The sequence below is a fragment of the Mustela lutreola genome, chromosome 3 (genome assembly GCF_030435805.1).
Source record: "Mustela lutreola isolate mMusLut2 chromosome 3, mMusLut2.pri, whole genome shotgun sequence".
Taxonomy (NCBI): Eukaryota; Metazoa; Chordata; class Mammalia; order Carnivora; family Mustelidae; genus Mustela; species Mustela lutreola.
This window is the reverse complement of record NC_081292.1, coordinates 39,744,472-39,767,590: the sequence shown is the minus strand read 5'-3', so window position 1 is coordinate 39,767,590 and position 23,119 is coordinate 39,744,472. Positions and strand designations below refer to the sequence as shown.

Sequence of the window (23,119 nt, the reverse complement as noted above, 5' to 3'; positions counted from 1 at the left end):
TTACAAAGGCTTTTATATCTTGAATTCTGAACCATAGTTGGAAGATGCCTTTCAGTGCTGTTTTCCTCATTGGAGCCATGGGTACAAGCCCAATTTACTGTCCTGACTTTAAGAAAATTACCTGTAACTTATTGCTACAAATTTATATTTAAAAAATCATTTAAACAAAACAAACGAGTGAAAGGAAAGAAATGAAAGTGAGATTGGCAAACAAAGAAACAGACTTTTAATGTAGAGAATAAATTGATGGTTACCAAAGGGGAGGTGAGTGGAGGGATGGGTTAAATAGGTAATAGGAATTAAGGAATGTACTTGTGATGAGCATCAGGTGTTGTATAGAAGTGTTGAATTACTATACTGCACACCTGAAACCAATATTACACTGTATGTTAACTAACTGGAATTTAAATAAAAACTTTAAAAAAAGAGAGAGGCTGTTTACCTGAACTCCTCTGAGTAGATGAGTCTGAGAACAAGGAGAGCGTTTGTTGAATCCCAGACATCATGTAAGGTTATCCGAACAATAAATATTTAGATTGTCTTCCTACACGTGTCAGAGTACTTTTGGTCATTAATCATTCTACCAACTCAGTGGAAAAATTGCACTGAATAAATAATAACTAATATTTATTAAATAATTATAATGTGCCAAATATCATTTAAAATTCTTTCTATATACTATCTTTTATCCTCACAGAAATATTATGAAGTCAATATTAATATTTTTCTCCACTTAATAGATGTGGAAACGCAGAAGCAGAGAGGTCATGTGGGTTGCTTCATGTCATGGTAGAGCCAGTATTTGACCTTGATTATGGGACCCCGCAGCCCACCATGAACCAGAAGTTAGAGTGGATTAGGCATATTCCAGAGCAGGGGTTCAGATTCAGGGTTTCTGTATCATAATTTTTGAGTTTATAAGTCATTTGTTCCTCTCTTGATGAAGACTAACATTTAAGATCTTCATAGAGGGTGTGCTAAGATGGTTCCAAGGATTTTAGATGAAACCATCTCCTTCTGCAGGGATGATGTAACAGACAAGTTAACAAAATAAATATTTAGTTCAATTTATTGAGTGCTGTTTCATGGCAAGTGATTCACTTGTATAAATTAATTGAATCTGCAAAATAATTCTGTGAATTAAGTATTATTATCACTTTTATTTATAGATGAAACCACTGAAGCAATTATATATACTTTGCCCAAAGTCAGTTAGCAATAAGTTCCATAACCCAGATTTGAACCTAGATGGTTTTGCTCCTCAGTCTCTGTTCTTAATGATTTTGCTATGCAATTTCTCTAAGTAAGTAAGTAGTCACCAGACATATTGTCACAACAGTGCAGTCATACCAAGAAAGCAGTGATAAGACTGGATCATTCATGTTTATGCATGTGGGATTGGAGTCCCTTCTACAGGAGAGAAATGTGCTGTGGCTGAGAGGAGGGGAAAGGGTTTTCTACAAATATGAGGCAACCTGAAACAAATATGGAAGTAGGAAAAGAAAAATTACTTTTAAGAGGGAGGCTGTTAGCTTGTGCCTTCACAGAAAATGGAAATAAGCTGATAGGGCATGATGCACACTGGGAAGCCTGTGCTGGCTTGGTCCTGAGGGAGTTGTGGTTTGGGAAGGTTTGGAGTCCTACCTCAGGATCGAAAAGGGTCAGTCTGAAAGAGCAACTTTTGGAAATGAGTTTGATAAACTCAATTAGCATGTATAGAGGTTGGATCAACAATAGACTAACAGAAACTTTAATGATAAGTGTTTTCAGTAATCTAAGCAGCATATGGAAATTACCAGGAAAAACTTGACTGTTGGGATAATATTTTTGTTTTAGTGCCAAAATTCTCCTGGTTTTCATTTGCTTGTAGCAGTTAAATCAGAAACTGGGATTTATTCAGCACTATTCTTCACGGAAGCACAAACATTTCCCATAGTTCTACAGTTTTCCTGCAAAACATTCTACCACCAATGCTGGGCTGCATGTTTGGATCTCTGTGGTTGAGAGGGAAGAGAGTATTCCCAGAGCTTGCCCATGACCAGAGAGCTGGATGTATGTGGGCAGTTTTCTTCCAGAGGTGTGGGTCTTCTAGTCTGTAGCCTTGATGAACTTCAGAGCTTTCTTAGTCTTCTCGAACACATGTGTTCACTCACCTCTTGGTCCTGAAAGCATTGTTAATGTTCTTTTCAGTTTGAGGCAACTCGCAACTTTAAGGGATCATCAAAGTATCAAAATAAATTTCACGTAATGTTTTTAATAAGATGATCATTAAGTTGAAGTTTCTAAGTTATTTTTAATAAAAAGATAAATTCACATCAAAAGAAATAAACCAATGTTGCCCACCCATCCTAGTTCTCACATGCAAACAAAGATCAGTGAGAGTCAAATGCCAAATACAGACACTTAAAAAATACTTTTGCTTCTTTTCTACTTTTTTAAAAAAAAAGATTTTATTTATTTATTTGACAGAGGCAGAGAGGCAGGCAGAGATAAAGGGGGAAGCAGACTCCCCTTTGAGCAGAGAGCCTGATTCAGGGCTCAATCCCAGGACCCTGAGACCATGACCTGAGTTGAAGGCAGAGGCTTAACCCGCTGAGCCACCCAGGTGCTCCAGTCCATTTCTGCTTTTAAGGTAACCTGATGCCTTCTTTTCTCAAGTCCTCACACAGGTATTCAGGAATACCAGGATGGTGTGCCAAAAATCCCGACAGCTTGTATCACAGTGGAAGATGCAGAGATGATATCCAGGATGGCTTCCCGTGGGAACAGAATTGTTATTCAGCTGAAGATGGGGGCAAAGAACTACCCAGATGCTGATTCCTTCAACACTGTAGCAGAGATCATTGGCAGCAAGTACCCAGAGCAGGTGAGTGAAGGAGGTACATGGGCTGTCTGGGAACAGAAACTCATCCAAGGCAGGGTCTTTATTACCCCCCGCCACCAAAAGTTTTACAATGGATTGAAGAATGAAATAGGATCCATGGTGTGGAAACTCAACGTGTGTGTTTGTGTGTGTATGCGTGTGTGTATGTGTGTGTGTGTGTGTGTTATTTATTCCATTTGGAGCTACGTTGGCACTTGAGATCATACCAATAGCTAATATTTATTGTGCTTATTGTGTAGATTGTGTTATTTGAGTCTTTCAAAACTCAGTGAAGTAGGATTTATTTTTATCATTTCAAAGGTGATATAGAAGGAAACTCAGGTCCACACAGCTAGTAAGTGACTGAGAAGGAACTCAAAACCAGCACCTTAAAATGTTAAGTCAAGTTTTAGACCACAATAATTTCCTATTTTTTTTTCCTTAGCAAAGTTTGAAAATCAAATAGTACTAGAGGTAAATTCAGACTTTGCTAACTGAAGGTTAAATAAGTTTAGCAAGTTACTTATTCTCTGAGTCTTAGAGAACTTGTCTGCAAAGAAGGGATGTTCTGTGTAATGTAGCAGGATTATCGCGAGGTCTCAGCGAGCCCCAGTCACATAGCCTAGCACAGTGTTTGGTAGAGTGCACACACTCATTGAATAGAAGTTTACTTCACATGACAGCAAGTGTACAAAAAAACCCAGTTCTGATAAGATGTCTGGTGCAGATTTCCTCTGTTAGTAGTTATTGAAATGCTGAAAAATAGCACTTAAAGATCAAGTTATTCTAGAATTACAGACTTGTATTTTGCTTAAAGGGGTAAATGGGATGAAAGAAAAAGTGAATAGTGGTGGAGAAACAAACCTTCTGTACATGTCTTGACTCAGGACCTCTCCTAGTTATAAGGGCTCTGTTGCAGTGAGGATTTGTATTATGTTCAGGTCCTTTTTTTCCTTCCCAAAATACATCCAGGATGTGGGCATGCATCAGCCTTAGGCTTGTAGCTATAGGAATCATGGAAAAGCAAGATCTCAGTAGGACCCTTGGGAATCAAATAGCTATAGACAAACTCTAGTTTTCAATGTAGAGAAAAGAAACAAGCCCCTTGCCCTTTAGGAACCTGATAACAGCAGAAGAGCCCAGAGTCTATGTTCCAGTTTCCAAGGAGTCAGACTCCTTAAAGTATAATCCTTACCAGGTATGTTCCCCAGTTAGTAGTTCCAGGATAAAGTGTTGCCATTTTTAAGACTGCTAGTCCAGGGCAGGGGTTTTTAGGATTATCTGTGATCAGTTGTCTGGGTGAGCAGCCTGTTCTGGCCCCTAGGCTGGGTGAGATGAGATGAGAATGAGTTATTGGGAGCCTTAGTCTGAAACAGCCAGGGGTTGTCAAGGTCTGAGCTAAAACATTAAAGCAGGGGAGTTCTTGGGGCTGTAGTGGCCTGTAGTGAAAGCCATGCTGGCTCACACGGCTTCCTAAGAGCCACAGACATCTCCTGGTTGGGAAGGCTTGGGCCTACTCCTCAGCTCGGGCTGATTGAAAAAAAAAAAAAAAATCAGCTTTACAGAAATATAATTACATAAATTTACCAAATTTAAGTGTATAATTCAATGAGCTTTGAAAAATGTATGCAGCAATGTAACCACTACAGCGCTCACAATAGGGAATGTTTTCATTATTCCAAACATTGCCTCATGTGCCTTTGCTGTCCATCTCCTCCTCCACTCCTCTGCCCCCTGGTAGCTACTGATCCACTTTCTAGATCTAGAGTTTTTTCTTCTCTAGAATTTCATAAAAGTGGAGCCATAGAATGTGTAGTCTTTTGAGTCTAGCTTCTTTCACTCACATATAGTGCTTTTGAGATTAATCCATGTTGTTTATCAATTGTCTATCCCTCTATATTCCTGCTGAGTGATATTTTATCACATGGATATACCACAATTTGTTTATCCATTCAGCAGTTGGATATCTGGTTGGTTTCTAGTTTTTGACTGTTACCAGTAGAACTTCTGTGAATATTTTTGTGCAAGTCTTTCCGTGGACCTAAGTCTTCATTTCTTGTTGGGTAAATGCCTAAGAGTAGAGTTGCTAAGTCAGCCTGAATATTTAGCATGCTGATCTCCATCAGACTGCTTCAGTCCCTGTATTCTGTGGGGATAACATCTTCTCTAAGTGGGTGGATTCCAGAGAGTTCCCAAGACTCAGGATTAAACTTTTACCTCTACCATAGCATTGCATAGCATTCCAGAAGTGGGTTTTAAGTATGGTGTTGCCAAGATATACAGGGTAGAAAATTAACAGAAGTTCTCCTACGAAGAAGTCACAGTATTACTTTCACAGAAGAAATGATGAGTTCAGTGAAGTCTATGTGACTATTTTGGGGGACGAATCTGTCTCAGAGTCTATGTGAAACCACAGGGGATGTCCAGACTGTGAAGGAAGGCAGCAAGCATGTGTTCTTCTCTCTAGGCATTAGGTGAGTTAAGGAACCTGAATAAGCATAGTCCATCCCTGATCAATGCTTACCCCTTCCATGAAACTTCCTTGGGTAACCTTGGCCTCATCTCAGCATTATATGCTCTTATGTAATCTCCCGCCAGAGCTTGCTAAGGCCCCGAGCAGGCAGTCTGTTTACTTTTTTTCTGGCTTTTTATTAATGCTTATCCCAGGACTGGGCATGTAGTAGCTTTCAACACATATTTTGTTGTAGTAAAATGAAGAGAGGAAGTAAAGGAGAAAGTGGCTGGAGAATTTTCTTAATATCAATTCCTTTTAAATCTAGAAGTTCTCCTGCCCATGTGGAATACCGATTGTCCATTGACATATTGGACATGACCCCTAAATGCAGCTATTGTCCAAAGCTGAACACCTCAACTCCTTCAACCCTGATCACTTGCTTTAGTTTCTGTCTCTGTGAAAGGAGCCGTGTTTACCTGCCAGCACGGTGAGTTAGTTTTCATTTTCTCCTCTTTACCACTGACCTGTGGCTGGTACCCATCCTATTAAGTGTCCTAATTCAGGCCCTTGCTATTCCCCCCTGATTTTACTTCTAATCTCTCACCCATTTTTGCCATAAAGCTCAGAGCTGTTTTAAAACGTTGATCTCCTCAGTTTGTTTTGTGAGATTAAGAGTCACAAACTGAGGGTTGCTGGGGGGACGGGGGTTAGGAGAAGGGGGGTGGGGTTATGGACATTGGGGAGGGTCTGTGCTTTGGTGAGTGCTGTGAAGTGTGTAAACCTGGTGATTCACAGACCTGTACCCCTGGCGATAAAAATACATTATATGTTAATAAAAAATTTAAAAAAAAAAAGAGTTGCTACTTTAAAACGTTGATCTCCGCCTGGTGTTTCCTGCTGTCAGACCCCGCCTCCTGTTCCCTATAAAATAAAGGTTATGATACAGATAAATACTGGGGTGAGTAATCAGAGGTGAGCAGAAGACAGAAGAAAAGAGACATGTAGGGAGGGAGGCAGGTATAGGTAAGAGGAGATTACGTAGCAGAAAAGGAGTGCTCAGAAGCGAGCAGAAAAGGAGAGTGCAGGTGGAGATTCAGATGCCTACTAAGAACCATTCTCTCTTTGGCTGGTGAGGGAGACTAGCTCTCCTCAACTCTGGCAAACATTCTGAAAATCGCTCAGCTTTGCTTTTAATTGTTAAGCTCTGTGCCGAATTTATCATAGGTGTGTGTACAGGAAAAAGTATAGTATATATAAGGTGCAATGTTATCCATAGTTTCAGGCATCTACCGGATGAGTCAGAGGACTCTTGGAATGTGTCCCCTGTGGATAAGGAGGGGACTACTGTAATGGCCACAGTGACATAAACATTGAGTTGTTTTGGGTGGCTAACTTATCTCTGACACATCCTTTCTACCTTGCTCTCCCTATCTTACTGAAGAAGAGTATTCAATAATGCTGAGCAAGTTACTTGCAATGGAAATTAGCTCTAAAAAGAAAGAGGGTTTATTGCACTTTCTTATCATTCTGCTTGCAGATCGAACATGCTGGGTGACCAGAGGGTAGGCTCACATTCACACAGTGGCTGACAGTCGTCCTTTAGGACTAGCACTCAGCACAACCCCTTCTGTCTCATTATTCACACAGAGCACTTTAAGGAGAGAAAAGCATTTAGCGCATAGAGAATTCCTCTGATTTGGCCCAAGAACCATGGACAAGGTGTAGTGATTTTCAGCTCTAGAAAAGTTTATACGTGATTGATGAGGCATTGACACATTTTGAAACCCTGTTGCATAATTCAGTCATAAGCTTTAAGTTCTGGATTAGCAATAGGCTTTTAAAAATGCCAATAATACAAATACTTTATTGAGTTTCAATATGTGAAAATGGCTGAGGAGGGGTATTTTGTACATTAATTCTACTCTCTTCCCAAAGAACCCACAGTGACATGTTTTGGGTCCTCCAAGCCCAGAATCATGCCAGTGTCAGGGGGACCCTGTCCTGACAGTAGCCCAAATAACCCTTTCCTGGGATGCTGCCAGGGTCCCTCACTCCAACAAACAGGCAAACACACAAGGAGGGTTGTGCTCAAACCGACCTGACAAAGGGGCCGATGACCTGAAACTAGGGAGTTAGTGCCCCTGTAGGACAGACTCTCTCCTGAGAACAGACTCTCCAATGTTGACTTTTGAGGCTGGCCCATTTCTTCTGCCCCTCAGTGATTTACTAGGCCTTACTATATTCCAGAAGTCTTCTGAGGGTATTGTGTGAAAAAGAAAAGTGTTACACATTTTTTTGGTTGATAATATCCAAGCCCATTTTGATAAAGCCTTGATGAGTGAAATTTTTTTATACATACATTTTTTCTATAACAGTTATTTTCATGGATTTAAAGAACAATTTCAGTTTCTTATAAGGTATTATTTCAGATATAATGCAGTACTGTGCAGGCCAGTGGGAAACATTGACATGAAAGTTTGAGTTTGTTAACTGGAGAGCTCACTTTTTCTTTGTGTGTATGGGTGGGGGGTGGGGGTAGGGTTTCTTTAATTTCTACACTATTAACATTTTGGGCCAAATAATTCTTGGTTGTTGGGGTCTGTTCTGTGCACTGTAGAATATTTAGCAGCACCCTTGGCCTCTCCCCCACACCCTGTAACCATGATTATCAAAAAAACACAAAAACTCCCGACATTGCCCAATGGCTGGGACAGAAGTCACCCCAGATTGAGAATGTCAGGTGTGGAATAATAGAAGGAACACAGCGTGGGTGTTGGCCATGCCTTGGTTCTGATTTTATTTCTGCCACAAATAAGCTGAATGACCTTGGCCCACTCAATCCTTCAACTATAGAATGAGGGACTTTGGGAAAACTCAAAGATCATTTTCAGCCTTGAAATTCTATTTAAAAAAAAAAACACTTGGGGATTATCATCAGACTGCTGGCACACCTACTGTATGCTTAGATAGTAACAAGATACAGTGGGGGCCCTTTGATTATTTGACAGAGTAGCAGTGTCTGTAAATGTTTTGTTTGCTTGTTTTTTAACATTCTGTGTTCAGATACAATTAGGAGCTCTTCTGTTGCAAAAGCAAAATAAACTCCTTTTTTTGGTGGCATTTCTTAGGCTTTATTGTGCTAGTATACTCTGGGAATTTTTAAAAAGTTTAAATATTTGTAATATTCCCCAAACTTTTGGAGAAACAATAGGATAGAGGCATAAGATACTCTGGATAGCTTATGTTTTGGTGTTTTTTTTTTTTTTTTAAAGATTCATTTTTTAAAACCATTCATTAATACAAAACATTTACTGAGTACATGTCAGGTGTGAGTTACAGCAATAGGGTTAGTTCAAGTAGACAGCAGAGCACTGTAGTTAGAAACATAGTGAGTAGAATTCAGACCCTACCTCTTCCACTTTCTTGGTAGGTCATTTTGCCTCTCTGACCCTCACTATATATTGACCTTTACTGGATAGGGGAGAGCTTATGCAAAGGCAAGGAGTTGAGAAATAGGAGGGGCACATCAGAGGAACAGAGTGCAGCCTTGGCATGCCATGTGCAAGGCTGGAGCTTTGTCCTGTTGGCAGTAGGAAGTTTCTGAAGGGTTTTGGCAGGAGTTTTGCCTTTTATTTTATTTTATTTTATTTATTTTTTGAGCTTTGCATTTTAGTACACTTTGGCCACTGTATACATTTAGAGGAGGCAAATACTGAAATTCAGTTAGAAGATAGGAGGACATGAACTGGGACAGTTAACATGATGTTGGGAAAGAGGATGATTCAGGAATTATTTAGGAAGTAAACCTGGTAGAAGTTGTTAAAGTTTGAATACAGAGGAGAAAAAGAAGGAAAAGTACAGTTTGGGTGGAATTCATTCATTAATTCTAAAAGAATTTATTGAGCTCTTACTATATGCTGGCTGTATCACATTACCCTCATAGCACTTGGGGCAGAAAAGACAAGCAAGTAACCAGATCACGGCTATGGCAGGTGGTAAGTGTCATAATATGGCAGCTACATGGTATAATAGGGACTCATTTCAGGGGCAAACATCCTGGTCAGGGAAGCCAAGGGAGCCCTTCTGGAGAGATCCCGTTGATTCCTCAACGCTTGTAGTTAACCATGAGGAGTTAACCAAGCTAAGGGGGGGATGGGTTTGGGATGGGGAATGTTCCAAGTGGAGAGAGTTGTATGTATGAAAGCCCAAAGAATAGTGTTATTCTTTTCTTTAAAGGAATGCGATGTGACCTGTCATTTCTAAATCCGTCTGATAATGAACCCTGTATTCTTGGAGTTACACTGTAAAATAACCTACAGAAAAATGCATGGCTTCTTCCATGTATATATGTTTTTAAAAATAAATTATTGAAAAGCTCAGGAATTCTTTTGGAAACAGCTTTAATGTGATGCTGTCAAGACCCTGTTGAAGGAATAAACAAAACCTGTTTGACCTGGTGAACAGAATCATGCCATCCACAACTGACTGGTTAGAAGCATTAGAGCAAATGCAGTTTTGCCTTGCATCTGAATATGTAGTCTGATGATTTGTAAAACCTCCTTAATGGGTACAGAAAGTTATTTTGCCTGGGTGGGACCCTTTTTACTAACTTAAGCAGCTGTTTAAACTTTCATAAGCAAAGTAATTATTAAATCTTTCATGAACATGTTGGTTGGAACATTTGTTCACATCTTAACCTTGAGTTGGAAAGTTTTTGGGGGTGGGGTTAAAGAGTTTGAAGCTGGCAGATTTCATTCTTTTTTTTTTTCTTTCTTTCTTATTATAAACATTTTATGGCTTAGAACCAGCCAACCTAAATCATGGAAGGAAAAATACATGTGTGGCAAGCATGAGGCATTTCATTGTTTATTTTTAAAATTTCTGAAATGTGCTCATAGCTGTGCATGCCTCTGGGCTCATAAAGACAGCAAATGGAAATAGCTCCAGCCAGACAGGCTGTTTTAGATAGATAGCCACCCAGGTAGACAAGGCCGTCCTTGGACAGTGCTCGTTCCTGGAGTCAGTAAGTCATCCTAGTGGCCAAAATGGGACTTGCAAAGAAGAGGATGCCATCTTTCACAGCTTTGACCACATTTCTTTTATTAATGATGGAGTCCTTTTAATAACAATCATAAGATGAATAATAATCCACATTTATGGAGTGTTTATCGTGTCATGATCAGTTTTCTAGATGCTTCTTGTGAGTTTTCTCCTTTAATTTTCACTGTGACCTTGTCAAGTAAGCCATGCTGTTATACCCACATTACAGAGGAAGAAGCCAAGACTTAGATCACAAAGTTCACAAAGCTTTGTGGTAGAGCAAGGATTAAACGTAAGTTTATTCTGTCCTGGAACCCGTACTCTGACAATTTATTATCCTGGACCTCTTAGTCTTTTTCTATTCTAGTTTGTGAGATACTGCTATCTAAAGAGCTTCCTGTTTTAACCTAAATTAAAGGAACACCAGCACAACTGCTAACACTATCAACAGCAGTGAGAAGTGCTTGTTGAATACCTATTCTGTGTAGAACTCTGTGTTACAAGCTCAGGAAATAGTCTGAGGCAAAGAGAAGAGAGCGTGAAGGGTCCCTTGCGTGGTGGTGAAGTGGAGCAGGCAGTGAATTCCATAGCTTGCATTCTGCGGTACTGACACAGGGCCTGGGGCGCTGCAGCCTGGCTGGCCCAGTGCAGACCTACCCTGCAGTACTTTACAGTTGGTGGTGTACTCTCCCCTGTATTATCTCATTTAATCCTTGACAAACGGGATGATAATTACAGTTTCACTTTAAAGAGGAAGAAGCAAGGATTCAAGTAAATTACCCAAGTCAGATCCACATCTAATAAGTGTTAAGATTCAAAGTCTTTCCTCTGTAACTTGCTGTAGTCACTGCATAGAGCCCTGTGACTTAGAACATAGAACAAATGCTTTAAGGATTCTCTAAAACACAACCTGAAAAATGAAATTTTTTGGATAAATAATTACCATATAATGCAGTAAAAGCAGTCTCAGTGGTTTTAAAATTGACCACAGATTGTTTGATCTCCTTTTAAAAGATAGAACCAGATTACCTTCCCCCATATCTAGGCTGTATTTAATGATTTGCTTCTACTGAATAGAATGTGGCAGAAATGATGGTGGGTGATGTCTGGGATTAGAACATCAAAAGCATGTGGCTTCTTCCTTGCTCTTTCTCATGGATCACTCATTCTGGGAGAAGCCAGCTGCCATGTTGTGAGGATACTGAAGAGGCCCTGTGGAGAGGTACATGTGGTAAGAAATGGGGGGTCTTCTCTTATCCACTAGTACAAATCAGCCAGTAAGTAGATCCAACAGCTCCAGTCGAGCCTTCAGATGACTACAGCCCTGGCCAGCATCTTGACCACACCTCATAAGAGACCTTGAGCCAGAACCACCCAGTTTCTCTGCTCCGAAATTCTTAACCCACAAAAACTATGTGAGGTAATAAATATTTACTATTTTAAGCCACTAGGTTTTGGGATGAAATAATACGGTAATCAAAGAGCACAAGATACACAGAAAGGAATACTATGTCTGAACTGTCAGGAAAGCTGGCTACTGAAAGGTGAGAGAGATGAGCAGGAATTTAATGGATGGACAAGGACTTTATTGGGAGGTGTTCTGGGCAAAGAGAAAAGTGTATGCAAAAAATATGCCACAGAAAGGCATATTTTAGGATCTTCAAAGGAAGGACAAGACAGACTCAGAACATAAAAATCATAGCATTTAGGGTAGAGGCTTCTCACTAAGTACTTACTATATTATATGACATTGTAGCAACTAACGTTCCTAAGAGTGATGAGTCTGCAAGGAATTAAGATGCATGAGGTGATTTAGGAAGACAGGAAAGCAATCAAAACATTGAAATATTTACTTCAAAATTAAAACAAAAAATGTACTGTTTAAATCCTTCGTGAAAAGGGAGTCCAGGTTATCCAAAATAGCTACCTCCCTATGTTGTTACTGCACAGAACTGTCTGGGTCTGTGTTTTGAAAACTTTAAGCTTAAAAGTAGGGCCAAGAAACAGCTAATGAAGAACACCTGGATTTTACCCAGGACTTTCACTCTACCAGTTCTGCTACAACAATCAGGTAGAAATTAACGTTTTATAACCAATTATGTGTTTTGCTTGGCATCCTGCTAACCAACTGAATTTTAAAAAAGGGAATTGCCCAAATTGACTTGTTATCCTATGCCATATCTCATTCATGGACTATTTATTGAGTGCTACCCATGTGTTACCTACTGTGACAGGCCCATAAACCGAACCTTTATATTAAGGTTGCTGAAATCTCTTTGCGTCCCAGTTCCAACTCCACTGTTTTCTAGAGTTAGTAGCAGCTCCTGGTAGAAAGACTGTGTTTATTGTTTAAGTTAGGTTTTCATATAAAATTATCTCCTTATTTAAAAAACAGAGAAAAATAAAAAGAACTTTTACTCAGAAATAAACTCAGACAATTGATGTTAATATCTTACTGCATTTCCTTTCCTATGTTTTCTTCTATGAATTCTTTTTATATAACTATATTTTATTTTTATTTAACATCGGGCAAAATATCCCTTGGGATAGAAATTTTAGTATCTGTAAGTCATTCTGACAAATAGGTATTCTGTAATTTACTTAAACTGTTATTAGAAGTTTTGATTATACATGAGTTTTTCAGTAAAAATGATGTTACATCTAAATAAATATGTGGCTAGGGAATTTGGAAGTCTTTTGGACTGTTTATCGGTTTTGCTACAACAGAGTAATTTTAAATAACAATCAATGGGAAGCTTAGGAAGAGGTTGACATGGTTTCTTCCCATGCCAAAGAACTTCCCTTGGAACATTCTAAGAACACTGTGTGGCCATGTGCCGAATGTGCAGTCATAGTTATGCTGTTAGTTAAATTAAACATGAACGACTGAATGAAGAACATTATTATTCTGTGCACATTCTTGACTCTTAATTTAAGGTTAAACTAACTTAATTTAATGTCATGTGAATTTTTAGCAGCAATTATGGCTAGTTAATGCATGTTCTTCCTAGGTCATGCTTCATCTCTTTGCAAAATTACAATATTTCATTCCAAATTTATTCTAACCAGAACTTTCTCCCATTTTCCCTCAGTGTTTATATCGGAGGTCCTTTGAGTTTATACTGTAAACCACCACTTGTGTATTTTTATAATAAACCTCTAAGACGTAGGCCTGAATATGAGTGCATAGGACTTGATGCAGATCAGAGAACTGGACCTCATTTCTTCTTTATCCATCAGGGGCTGTTGTGTGGATGAGAGATACCATCTTAACATCTCTGTTCCAGTCTTTCTCCTCTCCTATCTGGTGTACCACCACCCAACCAATATTCCTCAAGGATATCTCAGTGCAGAAGTATGCCTCTGTCAAGTTTTATTTAAAAGAGGCAGTGGCTCCCCACTTACTGTCAAAAAAAAAAAAAAAAAGCCTTGCATCTACAAAGTGTTATACTGGTCGTGGCTTTCCCCACAGAAGATCTATGTCCTCCAAGCCTGGAAGATTCACTGTTCTATATGTTTTGTGTCATGTCTCAGTTTCTTTGCCTTCTTCATACTGATTCCCTTTTCTGTATCTACCTGCTGAAGTCTGGCCTTCTCTTTCTTTATTCATTTATTCACTTTAATTGAATGATTCAATAACATTCATTCATTTAATAGAAATTTACTGAGCTGTAGGGGTGGTTGGATGGCTCAGTGGGTTAAAGCCTCTGCTTTCGGCTCAGGACCTGATACCAGGGTCCTGGGATCAAGCCCCACGTCAGGCTCTCTGCCCAGCGGGGAGCCTGCTTCCCTTCCTCTCTCTCTGCCTGCCTCTCTGCCTACGTGTGATCTCTGTCTGCCAAATAAGTAAATAAAATCTGTAAAAAAAAAAAAAAAATTTAAACTGAGCTGTAGTTGCATGTCAGATGCTTTTCGAGGGCAAGTTCAAATGCTACCTCCCCTAAGAAACCTTTCTTAATCACATCAGCCATATGCAAGTCTTCTCTCTCTACAATTTCCAGGGTCTTGTTTATACTAATGTCTTGTTACTAATCTGTATTTCATTGCTGTGTATATAGTAGGCACTCAAAAATTATTTTTTGCATTAAAGAAAAATGAATAGCAAAAATAATGAATACTGTTATGCTGAAAATAAAAAATAAATTAAAAACAAAAGAGTCCCACAAAAAAAAAAATGAATAGGTGAGTGAATTAACTATTTAAAGAAATTCTTTGCCTTCTCTACCAGTGGAAGCTAATGACTAAAATAAAATGATGAAACTGGTCTAGAATCTAATATTATTGTGGGTTTCCAGTCTGTGAAACAACCCTCTGTGTGGTTTCCAACAGAGAAGGGAGTGAATGCTTTTTTTCTCAGCATTCTACCACATTCTATACTATTTAGATATTAAAGGCAGTATTATACTTTGTCATTGCTTTTTATTATAAGGCAGTGTTTTAAGGACATTACTGAAAAGGAAGATTCCACTTCCAGAGTGCTAGTAGCCTCTTTTAGCATTCAAAAAGCATGTATATTAACCAGAATAGTAAGAAAAGCAGCAGATCAAGTGATTTTGAAAAACCATTTATTTTGAGCACTAAAAACTAGGAGCCTTGATTAGTTCTCAATAGAAGTGAGCCATCAAAACAATAGCCATAACTATGAGCTTGTGTTTACCACCTCTCAGGGATGTTACTGCCCAGTTTGTCATTTAATTCTCCCAAACAACTCTATGTGAATCGGGTACTTTTGTTTTCCACATTATACAGATGAGGAACTGAAAATCTAGAGTTAGGCAAATTGGTCATGCCCAGTGGACAATGAGGGTGGTTGGTGGGCAGAGTAAGCCCATGAGCTCAAGATCGGCACTTATTCAACCTCTGTGCTCTTCTTTTTCCGCTCATGAGGTTGGAAATGTGTGGTCTGTGACAGTGACTATACATTGAAGATCTTCTCAGTTACCTTGAATGACTCTATTTACTTAATTGTTCTGTACTAGCTCTATGGATGGTGAATAAGACTGTTTTTTGCTTTGTTTTGTTTTGAAAAACCATTGGAAACCATTGGACCCCCAGCAAGGGGGAACCTCAAAAAAGCCACCATTTTGAGGCTGTGCACCATTCTGAAGCAGAGCAGGTTTGACTTTCCTTCTGGAGATGATTGATCATTCTTTAAAACCTGAAGTTATTTTTAATTCTTTTTTTTTTTTTTTATATTTAGGGCTGAGAAGCAAGGGAAAGGTAAGGGGCCTCTAATGAAGGTATCAAAACTTGAGAAAGGTGTTTTTGTCTGCCCAGGAGTCCTTCCTTTGAGAATGGCCCCTCTCCCAACATTTGTACTTGTGGTGGACTGCCAGCTCCCACTACTAAGAACTGGAATCTTGAGCAGGAACACACAGGGACAGAGCAAGTTGGGGATGACTCATTCATGTTGTTGCTCTGTACAGTTCAGGATCCTGAGCCTTAGGTTTACCTTCTGAAAAATGGGGTTTGTATGCCTCACGAAGTTGAGGGTTCAGTGAGATGTTGTCCATGAAAGCTTTGGCACAGAATAGTTATCCAATAAATATTTACTGTGCTTTGAGATTCTGGAGACAGTTCTTTTTTCCCTGAAAGAAGGAAAGGAAAAAGTAGACACTTTCTACTGGAGACGCATGAGGTGCAGAATTATTGATGGTACTTGAGAAGAACTCGCAACCATTCAAATGATGAATTAGGAAAAGATAATCAGGGTGATTGTGAACTGTGGAATGATGCACTGCTACTTTAGCGTGACACTGTTGTTAAAACTCACAATACTTCATTCTTAAAAAAAGATCAGTGGTATGCAGGAAATTCAAGCCGGGGGTGAGGGTTTGGAGGGGGTGTGGAGGGAAGAAGAAGAATGTTAGTCTATAAAAGGATAGCCATCCAGTCATCCAGTGGCCAAATCCCTTTCTTAATGAATAGAGTTATGGCATTGCTCCAGCATATTAATAAATGTTCCCTTGTGGGTGGTGAGAACTTCAAACGTGAAACAGTGCATATTGGATTTGATAATAAGAATATAGAGAATAATAAATGAGTTGTCCAAGAGGCATCTGTGTTAAGGAAACTTAGGATCAGGACTTTGTGTATTCTAGTCAATGAAAAGTTGTGGGCAGAATTAGGGTGCTGTGATGGAAAAAGAAAGGATCCTGCTGGCTGGTGGAACATTGATGTGAAGTTATGGGGGAGTTTCTATTAAGCATGTATCTTTGATCTTCAATATGCTGTCTAGAGAGCGTATTAGAAGCTGTAGGTGCAGCTACATACCTACTTAAAATTGACTTTTTGTTATGTTATTTCTTGTTTGATTGACCACCAATTTAGCAGCAGTTGTATAAAAAGTAGGTTGGAATTTGGAATGCATTTCTACATGGACATGAGACTGAAAATCCCTGTTTATCTTACAGCATTAGGTATACTAGAATAAGGTCTGAGAATAAGAGAAAGTTGGTGTGAGGGGCATAGGGTGATGGAGGAAAAAACTAGACACTTTGGGCCAACATTTGGCAAACAAAACAAAACAAAAACTTAATAATAGATAATGTTGTCTTTGATTATGGCCCCTCTTTTTTGTCTTTTCCAATTCCTGATACTTTTTCCTCCTAATAGAACCCTCTTGTTTCAAAACAACCTGATGAGGTTGGTATTATCCCAATGATATAAATAAGAAAGTTGATGCTCAGAGAGACTTATGTAACTTGTTCATGTCCATATAGTAAGTAAACAGGAAAAGTCAATTTCATAATCAAGTATGCCTGGCTCTAAAATTCATGAATTCTGACATTTTTGTCTTATGATGTCTGAGTTAATAGTGCCACCATTAACAAAGTAAAGGAATATACAAAGAATATGGGTTGGAATGGATTATAGGCAAAGGAAAGTTGAATTGAGTTTTAGGTATGTTGATTTGAGCTGCCGTGGAATAGCTGTGTCCTGTTATGAGGTCACAAGAGAAATTCTGGTTTGTTGCCCGGAGGTGGGGCATGGGTACTGCTGGAGTGTTTCATTTGCTGCTGAATAGTGGAGAGGATATAGGTGGCTACATAGACAGATAACTAGATAGGTAGGTAAGAAAGTAGGTATGTATATATGTATATAGACAGAAAAGTTTGTTGGTGAGGTGGGTGTTTAGAAGTTGGGACATTTCTGTAGTCACTAGTCTGTATTCCTATTGCTTAGCAACTCTATTTTCTCATGAAGCTATGGCAAATAGAACTTTCATATTTTTTGTGTGTGCCTAAGGACTGATAGTGCTGCCTATGAATGATGCATAAGTGACAACTTTGTGTTACAAGCATTACTCTGATTCTGGAATCATTGAATCTCAAGGTTGGAAGGGAACTTAATATTCTCTCTTAGATTTGCTCTGTATTCAGACTTTGCCTTATACCTTATACCTGCATACCTTATACCTGCATGAAGTCCTTACTGACACATCCCAGTCCTTTAGGTAGCACTCCTTCTATGAAAGATCTTACTTTTGAGGTGAAATCTTTCTACCTGTAAGTAGATATACCACAGTTGTTCCTAGATTCAACCATAATAAACAAATGAGCTCCACACGAGAGCTCATTGCATGTAGAGCTCATTTGGAAACAGCCTTTATGTATCTCCTAATTTTCTTCTTACTGAGCTGAGTTTCTCCTCCCATCTCTTCAGTGATCCTTTGTGGGGAAGGACTCATTGGCCCAGGTTCTGGAAATGTATTCAGCAGATGGCCTCCATTGTCATCTCCTTCAGGGATTGTTTCATTGGCAGAAAGCTGCTCCTACAAGGTCACACTGTGTCCTGGTGTGGTCCACATCCAATGACTGATTCATAGGGGGTATAAAAGCCCAGTTATTTCAGTCCAGTATGGGACAACTGACAGACCATTTTTGTTCAGAGCTGCCAGTGGGGTCAGCCGAGGCCATTGTTGAGCTGCATCACAACCCAACTTCTCCTTCTGTTCTTTCTCGTATTCTTCCCCTCCCTTTCTTAGGTGTTCATCCCAAGGGCATGCCAACCTCTGGTGCAGTCTGATTCCTGAGAATCCAATCTGTAATGTGTAGCTGCAGGTCTTCTCATGAGCCCTTCACGAGAAGGGATCATTTCCTATATGATCATAATACATTTGGCTTTAAAGAATATTTTAAGTTAATTTTCATTATTATGAATCCAGTGTGGAAAGTTGATATAGTAGAGAAAATTTTCAGTAGCAGTTTCTTAGTTTAGGTTCTCCTTCAGAAGCATAGCCTGAGATAGGAATTGCATATGAGTAGTTTATTTTTGAGAAGTTATCCCAAGGGACAGAAGTGGAAGACTAGAAATAGCAGAGGAGGGAAAGCCAATCCAAGGGTTCATTATGGAGCTACTTACCACTATAAGCAGCTGGGATGTGTTCCCACTGTGACCCTCTGAGAAGCCAGGTAGAGGAGTCTTCCAGATAATGGAAGAGGAGAGAATTTAGCCATCATTTCCTGACTCCCATTGGTCAAGCCTTGCCTTATGAGATTTTAACTCCTTTGCATCTTCAGGTTTGTGCATGCCTCAGAATAGCTGACTGAGTACCTGTCACTTTCCCAGGAAGCAGGCACAGAAAGCCCAGGGCAGAAAGTGAGACATGCCAGGTACAGCTGAGGCAAAATGCTATCAGGTTACACCTGTTCACAACTGGTTGCTGCAGCAATTGTGGGCCTAAAAAGTTGGACTGAGAAGACACAAGCCAGTGCAAGAAAGGACCAATACAGGGTAACAGCTACAAGTAATAACATTGTGTTTCTGGAACTTTCTTTGTATATGGGTTTTATGAAGACAAAATTCACTGGACTGTATTTTCTCCTAACAAGTCCATAGAACTATTGCTAGGCTTCTCTTCTTTGATCATAAGAGGTAGAAAGACTTTCGGATGCATTGGAAGTAGTGAAATCGTATACTCACTCATGAATAAAATACTTCTTTTGGCTAGGTAGACTTATCAATGGTAAAATACCACAAAGAGAAATTACAGAAACCACTATAAAAGATCTTCACATTCCTTGTGCTTTTCTACCAATAGCAGACATTTATTGCCAAGTATTTTGACAATGCTTTGTCTAGGAGTCCCTTTAAGCATGTTTGTTTTAGTTGCTCTGTGTCCACGGCATTTCAGATGTCACGGAGATTTGAGTCTGGTGGTGTTAAGCCGTGCAGCAGTCTATTGTTAAATTGGGATAAGAAGTAAAGGAATTGAAAAGTAACTTGTAATCGAGATGAAAGATCATCTTTCATTGACTGGAATCAGGTGCTGATTTAGTGTCATATCCTGTATAGGGACTACTGTCCCTTAGGCATGGATTAGCCACTAGTGACTCAGCTCTGAAGTGGTGAGTCCCAGTGATCTCCATCCTTTCATAGCCAGTTTTTCATTGGCAGCTTCCTAATGGGCCAGTCTTTGGGGGTGCCAAGTGGCAGAGCTACGGGCTTTCTTCAAGAGATTTGAGAGATGTAGTCAGACAGCCAGTTACCATGTTTATTTACTTTGGGAGAGCTTTGGGTCCTGAGACCTGCATGAGATGGCCCTGGTAGTATTTGCACTGTCTAACAAGACATGTCAAAAATTTCATAGTTGTCATCCCAGGAATGGCAGAAGCCGAAATGAGCAGACCAGGATGGAGAGGCTGGTGAGAAAAGAAGGGGCTTGTGAGAGCCACACAAGACCAGCTATCCAAGCTACAGAAGGAGGAAGGTCAGTTAAGGCAAAGAAGGATAGACAGGGTTGAGTTCTTGAAATTTGTCTCAGGGGCAGGCAGCTGGTTAGGAGGCTGAGTGGGAAGAAAGAGGTGGGGCCCAAAGCCAGAGAGCCTAGGAAGTCAGATGTCAGGTTGTGGCCCAGATTCCTAGTAATAGCAAATATTTATTTTGTGTCACTAGTTATTATGTGTCAGGCGCTGTTCTAGTCATTTTGTGTGCATAAGTAATCTCGGTCTCACACTAAGTTTTTGGGGTAGGTGCTATTATTATCAAACCTCTTTAATGCATGAGCTAACTGAGGCACAAAGGGGTCAGATAACTTGTCCAATTGTCCCATGGCTCTTACGTGGTTGAGCCTGGCTTCAGACTGGGCAGTCTTTTCTCAAAGTTCATGTTGTTCTGAATGTTGCTTAGTGCTTCCATTCCTGCTTTTGAGGAAGAAGCTTCTTACGTATTATGCTTCGAGATGGAAGCCTAGGTTGGTTCCGAATATGTTGGGGGAGGGAAGGAGATGGGAGTATCTGACATACATTTTATAAGCTGCCTCAGATCCATCTTGCTTTCACTGTCCACACAACCTCCTGGTAGTCTGCCTGAGGAAAACTGGGCCCTTGCCCTTGCCTGTCACTGCTGCTTGGCCAGCCAGTCCCCTGCTTGGAGTTTCTGGCTCTTCCTGCCATTTCAGGAGTTGGATGACACAGCCAACCACAGGGCCTGGGATGAGGCCTCATGAGCACTGGAAGAAGCTGGATAGTACATTCTGGAAGTGCCCGGAAGTTAACTCCCCATGGAGTGAAATTTGACAGAGGAAAGCGAGGGACAGGCTGGAAGTGGCTAGATAAGTGCCTTCTTTTTTCTCTGTCTCACAAGTGACTCCAAGGCACATGTTTTCCTTCTGGCACATCCAGAAACATCCTTTGTGTCAAATGGATTCACCTGCCTTGAGGACCTGTTGTGTCTCTCTGTGGTTTATCTCAGAGTGATAGGCAGCATGGTCAGTCCTCACTTGGCATTGCCCGACCCCCTTCCTAATGTCCCTTTCCTCCTCTCTAACCCTTGCCACTCTGGGTTTACTCTACCTCCCTCCCTCACCAGAAAATCTCAAAGCCAAGCTGAGAAAGTGGGCCTGGGCTAAAAAGTGAGAACAAATGGAGAAGCAGGCAATGTCTCAGCAATACTTCTTTGTTGAATGATGAAAGGACATCGATTCTTTGAAAAACTCGTTTAGAATAAAGTAGAAGTTGATATTATGACTAATGGGGAAGTTGCAGTGCTTAATAAGAAGTTAATTTTCCCACAACATGAGCACTTACAAAGGAGGAGGGAATTTTAGGAGTGAAAAACCTTGTGGGAGTAATCTCTCCCTGGTTAGGCTGATTGGAGATAGTATTTACTTTAGAGCTCTCCGGCCTTCCCCTCCTCCTGTGTTACGTGTAGCGGGGAGAGCCACCATTTTCTAGGAGCTTAGGTATAAGCCCTACGCTGCCCTAATGGTCAGTATGCTCTCATTTAGTCCCTTGAGGTAGGAAAAAGATTCAGTGACGTGACTGCTGAACAGCTAATGGGTGGCAGTGCCACAGTTCACACCCAGGCCTGCCAAACTTCAAGGCTTACGCTCAGGACTGGTGCCTGCTGCCTTGTGGAAAGTTCTTTATCAAGGGAAGTTATTTGGAACAGGGAAACGCCACATGGAGAGGAAATATGGCAGGAGAGCATCTTAGTCCCTTTGTCCTCATTTAGTCCAAAAGCAGCTTATGGTGCGGCCAGCTGCTGGGGTCCGCGGCATCCGTGCCCACCTGCCCGCTTCTGGGTAGTACATCGTGGGTACTTGGAAGCCAATAATATCTCCCATTGTGAAATAGTAAATGGGCCCTTTGGCTCCTTGACTTGGCTTAGCTTCATGTATTAGAGCAGCGTGGATAAGTCCTCTGCGTCTGCCTGGCAGAGCCCTGCCCCGAGCCCACCACAGCCAGCAGACTTCTTCCTCAGGACCTTTCTTGGTAGGTGTCCTTAGAGGAGCCAAGTTGTCTTTACAATGATTCCTCTGATCTAAAGCTCTCACCTCCCACCACTCCCTCCTTGGGGCCTTCCCAGGGTTTTGTGTTCAGGCGTAAGTAGGACTTTATTTGCGAGGGAAGAAAGCCATAGTACAGGAGATCGACACAAAGGAGAATACAAATTGCATTTCCCATTTGACTTTGAGGTGTCTCATACCACTTCTCATTACCCTCCTAGTAATGTTTTTGTGGTTGTCTTTGTTTCATTTTCCTTTGATTTTGTTATTTGTTGTTTAAGAGCTGGAGACAAAAGGCCCTTGTTGAAAGTCATGAGTCCTGGGACGTGACTGCAGCTGTGGCTTACCAGTGGAGGGTGACCTTGATCTACCACCTAGTCCCCTGGGGACTCAATTCATTCACCTGCAAAATGGAAGAGGGGGTGAGATTATTTATTCCCAAACCGTGCTGATCCTGAGACTCACCACAGACGCTATTTCAAAACGGCCCCATTTCAGACCTACTCATCACAGTTCAGGTGAAGGGAAGACAAGGGAGCATAGGGAAGGAGGAGAGGGTCCCCAGGTCATTCTGATGTATAGTTCAGGACCCACTTTATGCAGTCCTGCTGGTAGCACTGCTCTGGTAGTGCCATTGGCTCTGTATGGACTTGTGGGCATACAGTATGGTTGGGACCTCTGGGAGTTGTGCAACACAGCCCCACTGTGGGAGCTGACTTCTGCAGAGGGTCATTTCCAAGCATGGCACTCCTCGGTGTTAGGACAGTAGAATGACCTGCCGAGTAGGCATCAGCCCAGAAGCCTGTGGTGAAGGGTGGGAACACAGTAGCTATGACAACAGAGTAGAAACCTGGAAGGAGCTTAAGAACAGCTAGGGAACACTGACTCACAGGAAGCTGGCTACCGGATTATCCATGTTACTGGTGCCTATCTGAGAAGAGGGATAGGTCTATGAAGAAGTCAGGCATCACAGGTGGCTTGGTCCAAATGGTGGGCCTTGAGTCAGAGCTCCCCGGACAGGATTCAGTTG

At 40.7% G+C, this 23,119-nt stretch overlaps 1 protein-coding gene across 3 annotated transcripts in view; it reads left to right on the top strand.

Annotated features, from left to right (window-relative positions):
* Positions 1 to 23,119, top strand: part of CPQ (carboxypeptidase Q) — a 448,436-nt gene that overhangs the window by 203,920 nt on the left and 221,397 nt on the right. For all 3 annotated transcript variants that reach the window (XM_059165969.1, XM_059165968.1, XM_059165970.1), the window contains exon 4: positions 2,659 to 2,866. In XM_059165969.1, the coding sequence (XP_059021952.1) occupies positions 2,659 to 2,866 (208 nt within the window). The remainder of the gene's footprint in view (positions 1 to 2,658; positions 2,867 to 23,119) is intronic.